The 16,108-nt window shown below is 39.3% G+C and overlaps 1 protein-coding gene across 2 annotated transcripts in view; it reads right to left on the bottom strand.

Annotated features, from left to right (window-relative positions):
- ADAMTS12 (ADAM metallopeptidase with thrombospondin type 1 motif 12) overlaps positions 1–16,108 on the bottom strand; it is a 383,295-nt gene that overhangs the window by 88,102 nt on the left and 279,085 nt on the right. The window contains exon 17 of one of the 2 annotated variants that reach the window (XM_027092636.1): positions 13,641–14,114. The exons of the other annotated variant lie outside the window; for it this stretch is intronic. Within the exon in view, the coding sequence (XP_026948437.1) occupies positions 13,912–14,114 (203 nt within the window). The 3' untranslated portion in view covers positions 13,641–13,911. Of the gene's footprint in view, positions 1–13,640; positions 14,115–16,108 lie in introns of those variants that run through there. 2 annotated transcript variants of the gene reach the window in all.

Below are 16,108 nucleotides of genomic sequence, written 5' to 3'. Positions count from 1 at the left end.
CCCCGGGGATGGGGCCATCAGTCTGCACGGAGGGGAGCGCCCTGAGCTCTCAGGGCATCCAGGCCTCGAGTAGGCTCACTGGTGAAGCCCAGAATTGGAAAGGCCACGAGTGCACCAATAAGCTAGTCACCTCCTCACTTTAGCACCCATAACCTGGAGGGGCTTCCCCACAACCACAAGGCTGGTGGGACCCGAACTGGGGCGGCTCCCCTACCACCTACTGCCTCACACTCCCTCACGCGGACTCCTCCAGTCTCCCGGGCTGGCTGCATACTCAGGTGCCGGACACTGCATCTCGCCATTTAAAAATGTCAGAGGGAGTTGCAGAACAGTAAGTGAAGCCTTTAAAATAAATCAACAATATTTTACTGTTAAATTAATGTTATTTTATTCTTGTGAAGAGATAGGTAACCTTTCAACCACTCAGGCTTTCTCAACTGATAGACTACGTGTTCTTTTTCTTTTGTCATATAAATAAAGCACTACGAACAGCTGGAAGCAACATTATGAAAGAAACTTTCATGGCACAATGAGTGAGTCATTGTCTGGAAAGACATGAACACCTACAGAGAAGTCTTAGACAATATGAGTGGAGTGGAGACCAAAATGGTTGAAGCCAGAAAAGCTGACGTGTATCTGCCATCATAGAAGAGAAAGAAGAAAAAGCTCAGCTCTTAGAGGTTTCATTAAAACTTTGGGTAGTTTGGCAAATGCTTGATGTCAAAAATAAAAGGCAACTGTCAGGTGACTCTCAGAGATTGGAAACATGCCCCAAAAGCCTTGTTTTTGCACATGGATAGCAAAGATAAGCATACTCAGGGCTTGACTCCAGAAGTAGTAGGAGGGCACAGAACATTATAAAAAGTCTCCGCCAGGAAGTTAATAACATTTCATGGGTCGATCTGCTGGACCAGCAGCCAGATGAACGGATGGACGGGCCAGGCAGATGCTGCCAAGTGCATGGAGGAAAATTAATAGCAACGTGTCAGGGTTTTTCTGTTGGGACTAACGGTCGTGGTGACCACTAATCTTCTATTCTTCTAGCTTTTGAGTTCTCACTTGACACATACGAAGCTAAGCCCAAATCCTCCATTGAGGGGCTCCAGCTCAGAAGATTGATTTCTCCCATGTTATAGGAACACAATACCTGGCCAGGTGCTTCTGCCTCTACTTTGATGCTTGTGGGTTCATTTGGTAAAATTTAATGCCTTATCAAATTCTGGTTAAATAAATAAAATCCAAGGGTCCTGGGTTCTAGTGTCTACTTTTCCTTCTACCCAGTCACTTGGCTAAATGCAGGAAAATGAGAATAATGACATTCAGACTGGTTAAGGGCAGGATGCTGAGCTAGTTGATTTCTGGGAGTGTTTTCCACATTTAAAAATCTATAATCCATGAAGGGAAGATAAAGTTTAATCATTGAAAACACTGGCTAATAAGAGGATTCTGGTTAATGTAATTTTACCATTAACTTGGAATAGTTTGTTGCAACTATTGTCAGAAAGTTTCAAAATTATTAGTTCATATTGCCTTAGTAAATGTGAATATGACAAGTTGTATTTTCCAAAGATGGCTGCAACAATAATCTCTCATCTGGCATGCTCTTCTACAACGTGACCATGATATCACTCCATCATGACACGGAGTCTAGTTACCCTGGCCTGGGACTGAATGCAGAAATGAAGTTGTGTGAATTCAGAGGCTAGGTCATAAAAGACCATGCAGCTTCTATCTGATTCTTTTGGATCTGTCACTCTCAGGAGCCTCTGCTGCCATGGGGTAAGAAGCCTACACCCTTGGAGAGGCCAGGTGTAGGTGTTCCAGTTGACAGTCCCCAGTGAGGCATCCAGCCCAGGTGCCAGTCATCTGAGCACAGAAGCCTACAGATGACTCCAGCTCCCAGGCATCTGAGTCATTCTTAGCCATCTAGGTCTTCCTAGGTGAGATGCCAAACATTGTGAAGCTAAGACACACCATCCCCATTGCATCCTGTCTAAATTTCTGACGAGGAGCATAGTAAAATGATGGCTGTTTTACTGTACTAAATTTAGGTTGATATGTTATATAGCAGTAGTAAGTGGAACAGTACTCAATAAATGCTAGCTTTCTTCCTTTCTCAAGACAAGACCCAGAGCTACCATCCAGCTTGGCTTGCTAGGATACTAACCACTACTGATTTTATTGACTTTTCATTTCATCTTCTCCTGTGTTACACTTTTTCTGTTTCCATTCCAGATCCCTTCTGCAGCTGCTCGGAACCCTGGGAAGCTGATGCTATAGATTGCTGTGGCTTCCAGTTGGATTTGGCAAATGGAGGTGCTGTCTCTTAGGATAACTGCTCCTTCTTTTACTTCTTCAGGCCTAGGATGGTAGCCTTGTTCCCCCAATCCTCTACTATTAATGGACAGAGGTAACGAATCATCTTTCTTGGTTTCTCTAAGTCCAACCCACACCTTTGAAAGTAGTCAAGGTATTCTGTTTGGGTGTGCAGGGCACCCTGACTGATGATGTCTCCTTTGTAGTAAAAAAAAAAATCAAACCATCAGTCTTGAGTGACATAGTCATTAATTAACTCTGTAAACCAACTGCTGGAATAACAGAATCTTTCTTTGATATAGCATATTGTAATAACTCTTGTGGAGGGGGTTAGAATGAGGTCATCCTATTAAGAGCAGTGATCATGATGTAACACTGCAAATGCAGAAAGTAGAAGAGCTTAAGGCTGAATCTGTATGACCTTGAAGTTTCCCTGGTATTCAAAAAAGACAAATGATATTGGTTTTTAATCTGGCTTTGCCTTTGGCCCCTTTCTCTTACACATTGAACACAGCCCCCAAAGAAATTCTAGTTAATTAAGGATGCCAATCAATATATTGGCCCAGAACTAAGTTAGCTGCTTATCTAGAAGTATTTACTTGAAAAGGGCATTAAGTGGAAATCAATCACATTCTAAAATATATGTCAATCAAATTCAAAATGTTATTTATAGAGGATTCTGAGTTGTTTTCTCCACATAGCAATGAGAGTGTCACCATGCACCTGTAAATATTTGGTAAATCTTATTAGATACTAGCAGTGAGAGATCAGTTAAGACCTTCTACTTTTTAAGAATTATCTTCAGGAATTAATCACCAATGCCTAAGAATTTAATCAACCATGGCTGTGTAGTGAAGCCACCATTAAAATACAAAAGGAGGGGTTTCAGAGAGCTTCCAAGTTGGTGAAGCAGAATGTCTCCACGTGCCACCGTGCTGGGCTCCAAACTCCAAGAGGATTGAAGTTTCTTTGTTCTCAACCTAATGCTATGAATCTCTTCATCCAGCTATTGGTACCTGTGCTTTAAAATCCTCGGTAATAAACCACTCATCTGCCGTGTGGCTAACAGGGTCTTGGCACTCTGGCCGGGTGTCAGGCCTGTGCCTCTGAAGTGGGAGAGCCAAGTTCAGGACACTGGTCCACCAGAGACCTCCCAGCTCCACATAGTATCAAACGGCAGAAGCTCTCCCAGAGATCTCCATCTCAGTGCTAAGACCTAGCTCCACTCAACAACAAGCAAGCTACAGTGCTAGACACCCTATGCCAAACAACTAGCAAGATAGGAACACAACCCTACCAATTAGCAGAGAGGCTGCCTAAAATCACAATATGGTCACAGACACCCTAAAACACACCACAAGATGCGGTCCTGCCCACAAGAAAGACAAGATCCAGCCTCACCCACCAGAACACAGGCACTAGTCCCCTCCACCGGGAAGCCTACACAACTCACTGAATCAACCTTTGCCACTGGGGGCAGACACCAAAAACAATGGGAAGTATGAACATGCAGAATGCGAAAAGGAGACCCCAAACACAGTAAGTTAGGCAAAATGAGAAGACAGAGAAACACACAGCAGATGAAGGAGCATGGTAAAAACCCACCAGACCAAACAAATGAAGAAGAAATAGGCAGACTACCTGAAAAAGAATTCAGAATAATGATAGTATAGATGATCCAAAATCTTGGAAACAGAATGGAGAAAGTACAAGAAATGTTTAACAAGGACCCAGAAAAACTAAAGAGCAAACAAACAATGATGAACAACACAATAAATGAAATTAAAAATTCTCTAGAAGGAATCAAGAGCAGAATAACTGAGGCAGAAGAACGGATAAATGACCTGGAAGATAAAAGAGTGGAAATAACTATTACAGAGCAGAATAAAGAAAAAAGAGTGAAAAGAATTGAGGACAGTCTTTGAGATCTCTGGGACAACATTAAATGGAAAAACATTTGAATTACAGGGGTCCCAGAAGAAGAAGAGAAAAAGAAAGGGACTGAGAAAATATTTGAAGAGATCATAGTTGAAAACTTCCCTAATATGGGAAAGAAAATAGTCAATCAAGTCCAGGAAGTGCAGAGAGTCCATACAGGATAAATCCAAGGAGAAACATGCTGAGACACATATTAATCAAACTATCAAAAATTAAATACAAAGAAAAAATATTAAAATTAACAAGGGAAAAACAACAAATAACATAAAAAGGAATCCCCATAAGATTAACAGCTTATCATTTAGCAGAAACTCTGCAAGCCAGAAGGGAGTGGCAAGACATATTTAAAGTGATGAAACGGAAAAACGTACAACCAAGATTACTCTACCCAGCAAGGATCTCATTCAGATTTGACAGAGAAATTGAAACCTTTACAGACAAGCAAAAGCTGAGAGAATTCAACAAACCAGCTTTACAACAAATGCTAAAGGAACTTCTCTAGGCAGGAAACACAACGAAGGAAAAGACCTACAATAACAAACACAAAACAATTAAGAAAATGGTAATAGGAACATACATATTGATAATTACCTAAATGTAAATGGACTAAATGCTCCCACCAAAAGACATAGGCTGGCTGAATGGATACAAAAACATGACCCATATATATACTATCTACAAGAGACCCACTTCAGACCTAGGGACACATACAGACTGAAAGCGAGGGGATGTAAAAAGATATTCCATGCAAATGGAAATCAAAAGAAAGCTGGAGTAGCAATTCTCATATCAGACACAATAGACTTTAAAATAAAGACTATTACAAGAGACAAAGAAGGACACTACATAATGATCACGGGATCAATTCAAGAAGAAAATATAACAACTGTAAATATTTATGTACCCAACATAGGAGCACCTGAATACATAAGGTAAACACTAACAGCTATAAAAGGGGGTATCAACAGTAACACATGCATGGTATGGGAATTTAACACCCCACTTTCGCCAATGGAGAGATCATCCAAAATGAAAATAAATAAGGAAACACAAGCTTTAATGATACATTAAATAAGATGCACTTAATTGATATTTATAGGACATTCCACCCAAAAACAACAGAATACACAATTTCTCAAGTGCTCATGGAACATTCTCCAGGATAGATCATATCTTGGGTCACAAATCAAGCTTTGGTAAATTTAAGAAAACTGAAATTGTATCAGGTATCTTTTCCGACCACAATGCTATGAGACTAGATATCAATTACAGGAAAAAATCTGTAAAAAATACAAACACATGGAGGCTAAACAACACATTACTTAATAACCAAGAGATAACTGAAGAAATCACAGAGGAAAACAAAAAATACCTAGAAACAAATGAAAATGAAAACATGATGACCCAAAACCTATGGGATGCAGCAAAAGCAGTTCTAAGAGGGAAGTTTATAGCAATACAATCCTACCTCAAGAAACAAGAAACATCTCAAATAAACAACCTAACCTTACACCTAGAGCAATTAGAGAAAGAAGAATAAAAAAACCCCAAAGTTACCAGAAGGAAAGAAATCATAAAGATCAGATCAGAAATAAATGAAAAAGAAATGAAGGAAACAATAGCAAAGACCAATAAAACTAAAAGCTGGTCCTTTGAGAAGATAAACAAAATTGATAAACCATTAGCCAGACTCATCAAGAAAAAAAGGGAGAAGACTCAAATCAATAGAATTACAAATGAAAAAGGAGAAGTAACAACTGACACTGCAGAAATAGAAAGGATCATGAGAGATTACTACAAACACCTATATGCCAATAAAATGGACAACCTGGAAGAAATGGACAAATACTTAGAAAAGCACAACCTTCCAAGACTGAACCAGGAAGAAACAGAAAATATAAACAGACCAATCACAAGCACTGTAATTGAAACTGTGATTAAAAATCTTCCAACAAACAAAAGCCCAGGACCAGATGGCTTCACAGGCGAATTCTATCAAACATTTAGAGAAGAGCTAACACCTATCCTTTTCAAACTCTTCCAAAATATAGCAGAGGGAGGAACACTCCCAAATTCCTTCTACGAGGCCACCGTCACCATGATACCAAAACCAAACAAAGATATCACAAGAAAGAAAACTACAGGCCAATATCTCTGATGAACATAAATGCAAAAATCCTCAATAAAATACCAGCAAACAGAATCCAACAGCACATTAAAAGGATCATACACCATGATCAAGTGGGGTTTATCCCAGGAATGCAAGGATTCTTCAATATACGAAAATCAATCAATATGAAAAACTATATTAACAAATTGAAGGAGAAAAACCATATGATCATCTCAATAGATGCAGAAAAAGCTTTCGACAAAATTCAACACCCATTTATGTTAAATACCCTCCAGAAAGTAGGCATAGAGGGAACTTACCTCAACACAATAAAGGCCATATACGACAAACCCATAGCCAACATCATTCTCAATGGTGAAAAAATGAACCTATTTCCTCTAAGATCAGGAACAAGACAAGGTTGTCCACTCTCACCACTATTATTCAACATAGCTTTGGAAGTTTTAGCCACAGCAGTCAGAGCAGAAAAAGAAATAAAAGGAATCCAAATTGGAAAAGAAGAAATAAAGCTGTCACTGTTTGCAGATGACATAATACTATACATAAAGAATCCTGGGCTTCCCTGGTGGCACTGTAGTTGAGAGTCTGCCTGCTGATGCAGGGGACGCGGGTTCGTGCCCCGGTCCAGGAAGATCCCACATGCCGTGAATCGGCTGGGCCCATGAGCCATGGCCACCAAGCCTGCGCGTCCGGAGCCTGTGCTCTGCAATGGGAGAGGCCACAGCAGTGAGAGGCCCGCGTACCGCAAAAAAAAAAAAAAAAAAAGAATCGTAAAGATGCTACCAGAAAACTACTAGAGCTAATCAATGAATTTGGTAAAGTAGCAGGAGACAAAAATTAATTCACAGAAATCTCTTGCATCCCTATACACTACTGATGAAAAATCTGAAAGAGAAATTAAGGAAACACTCCCATTTATCACTGCAACAAAAAGAATAAAATACTTAGGAATAAACCTACCTAAGGAGACAAAAGACCTGTATGCAGAAAACTATTAGACACTGATGAAAGAAATTAAAGATGATACAAACAGATGGAGAGATATACCATGTTCTTGGATTGGAAGAATCAATATTGTGAAAATGACTATACTACCCAAAGCAATCTATGGATTCAATGTAATCCCTATCAAATGACCAATGATATTTTTCAGAGAACTAGAACAAAAAATTTCACAATTTATATGGAGACACAAAAGACCCCGAATAGCAAAGCAATCTTGAGAAAGAAAAACTAAGCTGCAGAAATCAGGCTCCTGAACTTCAGACTATACTACAAAGCTACAGTAGTGAAGATAGTAGGGTACTGGCCCCAAAACAGAAATATAGATCAATGGAACAGGATAGAAAGCCCAGAGATAAACGCACGCTATATGGTCACCTTATTTTTTATAAAGGAGGCAAGAATATACAATGGAGAAAAGACAGCCTCTTCAATAAGTGGTGCTGCAAAAACTGGACAGCTACATATAAAAGAATGAAATTAGAACACTCCCTAACACCATACACAAAAATAAACTCTAAATGGATTAAAGACCTAAATGAAGGCCAGACCCTATAAAACTCTTAGAGGAAAACATAGGCAGAACACTCTATGACATAAATCACAGCAAGTTCCTTTTTGACTCACCTCCTAGAGAAATGGAAATAAAAACAAAAATAAACAAATGGGACCTAATGAAACTCCAAAGCTTTTGCACAGCAAAGGAAACCATAAACAAGACGAAAAGACAGCCCTCAGAATGGGAGAAAATATTTGCAAATGTAGCAACTGACAAAGGATTAATTTCCAAAATTTACAAGCAGTTCATGCAGCTCAATATCAAGAAAACAAACAACCCAATCCAAAAATGGGCAGAAGACCAAAATAGACATTTCTCCAAAGAAGATATACAGATTGCCAACAAACATATTAAAGGATGCTCAACATCACTAATTGTTAGAGAAATGGAAGTCAAAACTACAATGAGGTACCACCTCATACCAGTCAGAATGGCCATCACTGGAAAATCTACAAACAATAAATGCTGGAGAGGGTGTGGAGAAAAGGGAATCCTCTTGCACTGCTGGTGGGAATGTAAATTGATACAGCCACTATAGAGAACACTATGGCGGTTCCTTAAAAAACTAAAAATAGAACTAGCATATGACCCAGCAATCCCACTACTGGGCATATACCCTGAGAAAACCATAATTCAAAAAGAGTCATGTACCACAATGTTCACTGCTGCTCTATTTACAATAGCCAGGACATGGAAGCAACCTAAGTGTCCATCGACAGATGAATGGATAAAGAAGATGTGGCACATATATATAATGGAATATTACTCAGCCATAAAAAGAAATGAAATTGAGTTATTTGTAGTGAGGTGGATGGACCTAGAGACTGTCATACAGAGTGAAGTAAGTCAGAAAGAGAAAAATAAATATTGTATGCTAACACATATATATGGAATCTTAAAAAAAAATGGTTCTAGAGCCATGACAGGAATAAAGACGCAGACGTAGAGAATGGACTTGAGGAGACAGGGAGGGGGAAGGGTAAGTTGGGATGAAGTGAGAGAGTGGCATGAATTTATATATACTACCAAATGTAAAATAGATAGCTAGTGGGAAGCAGCCGCATAGCACAGGGAGATCAGCTCGGTGCTTTGTGACCCCCTAGAGTGGTGGGATAGGGAGGGAAGGAGGGAGACGCAAGAGGGAGGAGATATGGGGATATATGTATATGTATAGCTGATTCAATTTGTTATAAAGCAGAGACTAACACACTGTTGTAAAGCAATTATACTCCAATAAAGATGTTAAAAAAAAGAATTATCTTCATATACCCCTGAACCTGATCATCTCAAGTGGAAATTATACCTTGATATAAGAGCAATAAAGTTTCTTATGTCCAAAACCAAAATGAAATAAAACAGTTACATAGCTCATCATATTCTCAATTCAATACTGAGATTGTAAAATAAAGGGAGCCTGTTATATGGTTAATTTAGTTCATATAAGATTTTCCTCGCTCAAAAATTCAAGTTAGGAAGGGTATAGAGAAAGCAAGTAAAGATAACTTATTGTAACCACCTACGGCAGAAAATGCAATATTTCCTACTATATCAAAACTTAAGATCAAAGGTACTCAAGCACTGAATATTTAATCACATCACCTGAAAGAGATTCAAAGTACTGTATACATGGTTTTTAAAATACTGACAAATACCAAGATCTCTTTTTATAACCACTTGAGTACAAGTTAAGCAGTATAAGTTAAATTTTACACTAGGACATAATCTATAATTCTCCTAAAATTGGATATAACATTGATTTTAATAATGTGAGATGATAAAAATTCTATGACTCAACAGAGGGCACTGCCACAATTCCCTTACAATATACAGAAATAACATGTAACTTCATAGAAGATGGCAAGGGTAGGAACTGTATAACCATATATCTTGTTGACAAGTCCATCCTAAATCTACCAACTTTCAATTTCAGTTCCCACTAAATATTTACTTTGTATTTTCTGGCTCTTTGACCCCCTTCATCTCTGATTTCCTTGATCAATGAGTTCAGATCTATCCTTCATAATGAAGGCTCAGTCAAGAACTTGAGTCCCATCACTGCAAGAGCTCAAACACATTGATTCTCTTATCCATTGCTGAAACCCATACTTCTCACAACATTGGTAAGACTCAAAGCCGATAGTTTTTTCCTCCCTGAAATCCCAATGAGTTGATTACATACATTGACTGTCATGGTCAGAAAGAAATTATATAAGAAATACGTAAGAAATGCTCAAACAGGAGCATCACTGGTGCTTGAAGAATGCTTAATGGAACCAGGTAGGAACCATTTTCAAAATTTACCACGATCAAGAAGTATTCTTTCCTGCTTATAACTCCTCTTCTGCAGCCACTGTGTACAAATCAGGCAAAGCACACACTTAAAGAAAGTCAGAGGCCTGCAACATCTCACAAAACTCACAGGGTTAACAAGAAAAGCAAACATTCAGCATTTTGCAGGCTATGTTGAGCAAAGCAAGCCTTCAGAGAAACCAACTGAGAAATCCCCAGCAAGTGCACTATTAGGGAACAAAACTAAGGCCCTGGAAACAGGGGAGGGACTAATCTCTGCTGGCTGCATGTGATACAAATGGGATGGGATGGGACTAAGACGACCAGTAGAATAAGAGAATATTAGATTAGCCACCTTGGAAAGAATTCCGGTTAAAAGTTCCACATGTAAGGAACTTGGAAGTTGCCACTCTGTTGTAATGACAAGTAAATAGGTGAACAGACTGAAAAATCAACAATGCTTCTTGGATATGAGAGAGGAAAGGGCACAGGGCAAACTGTTGCTCCCAAGACTGGAGAGACAGACGAGAGAATAGAGGGAGTCAGAACTTCCCAACTTTCCAGAGTATAGACTCATAAACTGACTACCACAGGAACCTGAATTTCGGCAACTTAATATCAGATACCAAACCGTGGATCCAGGATACCCCAAAACAGCAAGCATAATAAATGCCCCCCCAAAACCCCCAAAAATTACACCTACGCATATCACTTTCAAATCACAGAAAATCAAAGACAAAGAAAAAGTCCTGAAAGAAGCCAGAGGGAAAAAACACCTTACCTACAGAGGCACAAAGAAAGAATTGCATGCGTCTTCTCAGAACTCACGCAAGCAAGAAGAGAGCAGAGCAAAATATTTAAAATGTTGAGAGAAAAAACCCCACCAACTTAGAATTCCACACCCTGTGAAATTACCATTCAAAAGTGAAGGAGAAATAATTTCTCAGACAAACAAAAACTGAAGGAATTCGTTGCCAATAGACCTGCAGGAAAGAAATGTTAAAAGAAATTCTTTAGAAAAAAGGAAAATATTAAAAATCAGAAACTTGGATCTATATAAAGAAAGGAAAAACACTAAAGAAGCAATAAATGAAGGTTAAATAAAAACTTTCCTTTTTCCTATTCTGAGTTGATCTAACAGAAAACAGTTTGTTCAAAATAATAATACCAATAATGTATTCAATTATTTTGATTATGATGCTTATGTATATATGATATATATGTATATGTGCTTAGGTACACATATAGAAATGAAATGAATCACAGAAATGATACAAGGGACGAGAGGCAGGAACCAGGATTATTTTGTTATTATAAGGTACTCATACTGCCTATAATTTTGTTATTATAAAGTACTCATAACACTGAAGTGGTACAGTGTTATCTGAAAGTGGAATGGATTAGCTGTAAACACATACTGCAAACTCTAGGGCAATCACTAAAAAAAGCAGATTAGCTACTCTGGGCTAAAAGTTTCCATTAGTTCATTAGTGAAGTACAACTGGAAGGTTTTCAGGTCTCCACTGTGTATCACTCGTAGTTTATTTTATATATTTATGCATGTGGTAAACTATATAATCCTCATTCCATAGCATATGTTTAAATGCATCTCAATAAATCCTACTATTTTTATGAAGTCCTACATATTAAAAAAAATCCTCCAGGGCTTCCCTGGTGGCACAGTGGTTGAGAGTCCGCCTGCCGATGCAGGGGACGCAGGTTCGTGCCCCGGTCCGGGAAGATCCCACATGCTGCAGAGTGGCTGGGCCCGTGAGCTATGGCCACTGAGCCTGCGCGTCCGGAGCCTGTGCTCTGCAACGGGAGAGGCCACAACAGTGAGAGGTCTGTATTCTGCAAAAAAAAAAAAAAAAAAAAAATCCTCCAGATATTTTTAGAGATCAATATCTGGACTTGGTTGATCCTACCTGACAGTTACAGAGGACAAAGTCAGACAGATTAGCGCCGAGCGCAATTTTAAAAAGTCAAGGAAGTATCTGACTCTGATTTTCTGTCCTCTAAACATCACTATATGGTCACCCATCAGGATCAGAGTGAAATATGTGCCCTTATTTATTATTTTCACGCTTTAGCAAGGATATGTGGACATATCTCAAATGCACGTGATTATTTTGAGCCTTACTAGGAATACTGTCAGACTCTGTAAGAACTAGTTTCAGTGATGTAAGTATCTGTTCTACATGTATTTATTTCTAATGAACATGATCTAGTTTCTAGGGCAGCTTAGAACAGTTCAAGTAATCTCCAGGAGCTTCGCATGGTCTTTGGAGTTTTCTTTTTTCATTTAATTGGGGTATAGTTGTTTTATGATGTTGTGTTAGTTTCTACTGTACAGAAAAGCGGAGTTCCCTGTGCTATACAGCAGGTTCTCATTAGTTATCTATTTTATATATGTTAGTGTATATATTCAGTGGATTTTTCAGTATTTGCCTTTTCCTATCAGAATGTGACGTTCCTTAAACAAAGGAACAATGACTACGCTCCAAAGAGAATTCAGCCAAGCAGGGTGACGTCCAGGGTGGGGCAGGAGAAAATGTTCTCCCTTTTGTGCAAGCCATTGTTGTGCTTCTAGACCAAAAACACAGCACAGAGGAGACAACAGAGCACACAACTGGCAAAGGTCACATTCAGAAGTGATGACAGTCTGACAGTAGTGCCATTGCTGTAAGTTTTATAAGACACATGGGAATTCTGGTTAGAATATACTACAACGGACAGATTCCTGCAGTACTAGGGTTGCCATGGGGCAAAACTATGGCTTTTACATTTTTAGGAAAGTGATCTTGAGGTTTTGCCAAAATACTTTTTTTGTTTAATAAGGAGTCCTGAAGCTTCCTATTGAGACCAGCATCTGTGTCAAGCCATTTCTGCAGCTGTTCCTCCACAGATAATCCATTGGTTGCACTTTCATGGTTGATCTTTGGATGGGTGACCAGGGTAAATTTTCTTCAACAAGCCTCTTGTAATGAATGGTAGCACTTGCTATTCCATTCCCTTCCAACCTTTCCCAAGGGACAGCTAGTCCTAAATTCTCCCAGAGTCACCCCAAAGTCATGCCCCAGAGATAAGGCAGGAGTGAAAGCAAATATGGTGGAGAGGACAGAAGAACGAACACTAGTGGAGAGAGAGGCCTGTTGCTGGTATACTCTAGGTCCTCTTTACCTTGGAAAAGTGGGCTGTGGAAAATAAGTGGGCTGGCTTTGATGACAGTTAGCTAAATTTATAAAATACTCTTGCCAATTTTTCATATGGATTTCTGCTCTTGAACAAAGATGATAAAAATGTTTAAATAGTCAAACTAAGGAAATAACATCTTGGTGAATTTTTTTTGAATCACAAATTTTATTTTATTTTAAATAACTTTAACTACCTCAGCTGTTAATAAAATAAAAGCAGAAAGAACAGGCTTCCTTTTTTCCAGATTTAATCACAAAATTGTGTCTACAATAATCGACATAACTCGCTTCTTGTCCTTCATCCATCTCATCAAAAATTATTGCATTTTCCCTCAAATTGTATTTTTTGGATTCTTCTGTAAATATACTCATTTTGTCCTCGTTCCTGGAGGCATCTTCATTTAAATTCATGCTTTAAAAAAGGAGAAGGGGTGCATATGTGGAGGCAAAATATTCTCTTGAAGCAAACAGATACAGAGTTGCTAGAAGAAGCTGATTGTAAACACAAGCTCCCTGGTTGGGAAGGGGAGGGCTGTTGACTTAGAGATGTGTGACAGCCTTGGGTGGACAGGCACAGGCAAAGCCCCACCGGGCCCTTCTTCCTTGGCAGGGTCAGGACTGAGCCAGCGGAGGCAGAGCTTCATCTTCCCCTTGGAACTTGTTGTTTTGGTTCTCCTCCAAAAGCCTTCATCCAGATAAGAAGCCAATGACTGATTATATCTTTTTTTTTTTTTTTTTTTTTTTTGCCGTACGTGGGCCTCTCACTGTTGTGGCCTCTCCCGTTGCAGAGCGCAGGCTCAGAGGCCATGGCTCACAGACCCAGCTGCTCCGCGGCATGTGGGATCTTCCCGGACCAGGGCACAAACCCATGTCCCCTGCATTGGCAGGCGGACTCTCAACCACTGCGCCACCAGGGAAACCCCATCTTCTTGAATTTATACTTAAGCATCTCTTTGCTCCAAATGCACAATGTAAATTATATGTAAAATATAAATTATAAAAGATATTAAATTATAACTATATAAAAAGGGAAGACCAAAATGTCACAATGCTTAAATGTAGGTAAACATCCCGGCAAAAGGGTGAGCAGGACTTAGGTGAAGGGTTTGCCGGGCTCTCAGCCAGAAGCTGTTGGTGGGTGGTGGCCATGTGCGCAGCCCCCGTGAAATACGAGGGCTTTAACTGCTCCGCCTGAGATGGCAAGGAGACCACCATCACCACAAACTTCTTAGAGCCTTAACTCTTGATGACTTTCAGGCCTAGGAAGTTTGCAAAGTAAGGACTCAGCTTCTCATGCGAGCGCTCAGCCCATCTGCCAGACTGGCTCTGTGATAATTCCTAACATATTTTCAACGTCACTAGGAGAGGCAATTTTGAACCACCTTAGCAAGTCCTGTCCTGAAATGAGGTCCCACAGTGTGGTCAGGAAAAAACTGCAAAAACTAGAAAGGGTGGGTGCACACAGAGAGAAAAAGGGAGGAAAGGAACAGGAAAGAGAAAAATAAAAGAAACTAAAAGGAAATCACACTCAAATCAGGCCTGTAAATTACTATTCCAAAATCCATAAAGAAATACCAAGAAAGACAACGAAATAATTACAACAGGAGTTCACTCTGGATAAAATAAGTTTGTTAGGACAGTGCTGTGGAATGAATGTGTCCCCTTAAAATTCATATGTTGAAGCCCTAACCCCCCAGTGTCATGGTATTTGGAGTCGGCACATTTGGGAGGTAATTATATCATGAAGGTAAGGTCCTCATGACGGAACTGATGCCTTTATAGAAAGAAAAAGACACATGAGATGTGAGGATACAGAGAGAGGGTAGCCATCTACAAGCCAGGAAGAAGATTCTCACTAAGAACTGAATCTGCCAGCACCTTGATCTTGGACTTCCCAGCCTCCAGAACTGTGAGAAATACATGTTTGTTGTTGAAGCTACCCAGCCTATGGTATTTTGTGATAGCAGCCAAACTGACAAAGGTAGGCAGTCTGACCTACTTTTTAAAATAAGCATGTTACTTAAAGCCTTTGGGCATTTTCACCTGGAAATCTCATAGGCACTTTAATTGAACTCATATAATCATAAACTCCTCCTGGGATCTGTTTCTTGTCACATGTTCCCTGTTTCAGTGAGTAACACTACCATTTAGCCAGTTATGTGAAGGAGAACACGGGAGGTCACCCTTCAACCCTTCCTCATGCACAAACCACTCTCTATCAAAAGATAAATGGAATCAACCATTAAGTTCAGTCTAGTACAGCTCCTAAATATGTCCACATTTTCATGGTTTTTCCATCTGTACCACCTTAGCTTTAGTTCAAGCCACTATTATTACTTCCCTAGACCACTGCCAAGATCTTCTATCTCTTTTCCTTCCCTTCTAGTGTTTCTCCCACATGGAAATAAAACATTGACCCTAGTTAACTCCGGGGGAAAAGGAAAGGGAGTGGAGTTAGGCAGTACTCTTCAAGTGTATTTGTGCAACTTCTTACTCTTTAAAAATGAAGATTGAAACAAACATGACATAATAAGATCTGATAAAGTTGAGTGGTTGATTTACAGGAATTTGTTATTGCATTCTCCTTTTTCTTGGGGCCTTTGCAATATTTTCCCGTGAAAAAGTGTAAAACTAGAATAACACGATAACAAAATAAAATAAAGTAAAATAAAATAAAAT

The sequence above is a fragment of the Aethalodelphis obliquidens genome, unplaced genomic scaffold, assembly GCF_003676395.1.
Source record: "Aethalodelphis obliquidens isolate GAN/ISIS:26980383/991018 unplaced genomic scaffold, ASM367639v1 scaffold80, whole genome shotgun sequence".
NCBI lineage: Eukaryota > Metazoa > Chordata > Mammalia > Artiodactyla > Delphinidae > Aethalodelphis > Aethalodelphis obliquidens.
Note: the sequence above shows the minus strand (reverse complement) of the source record. Positions and strands in the feature narration are given on the sequence as shown.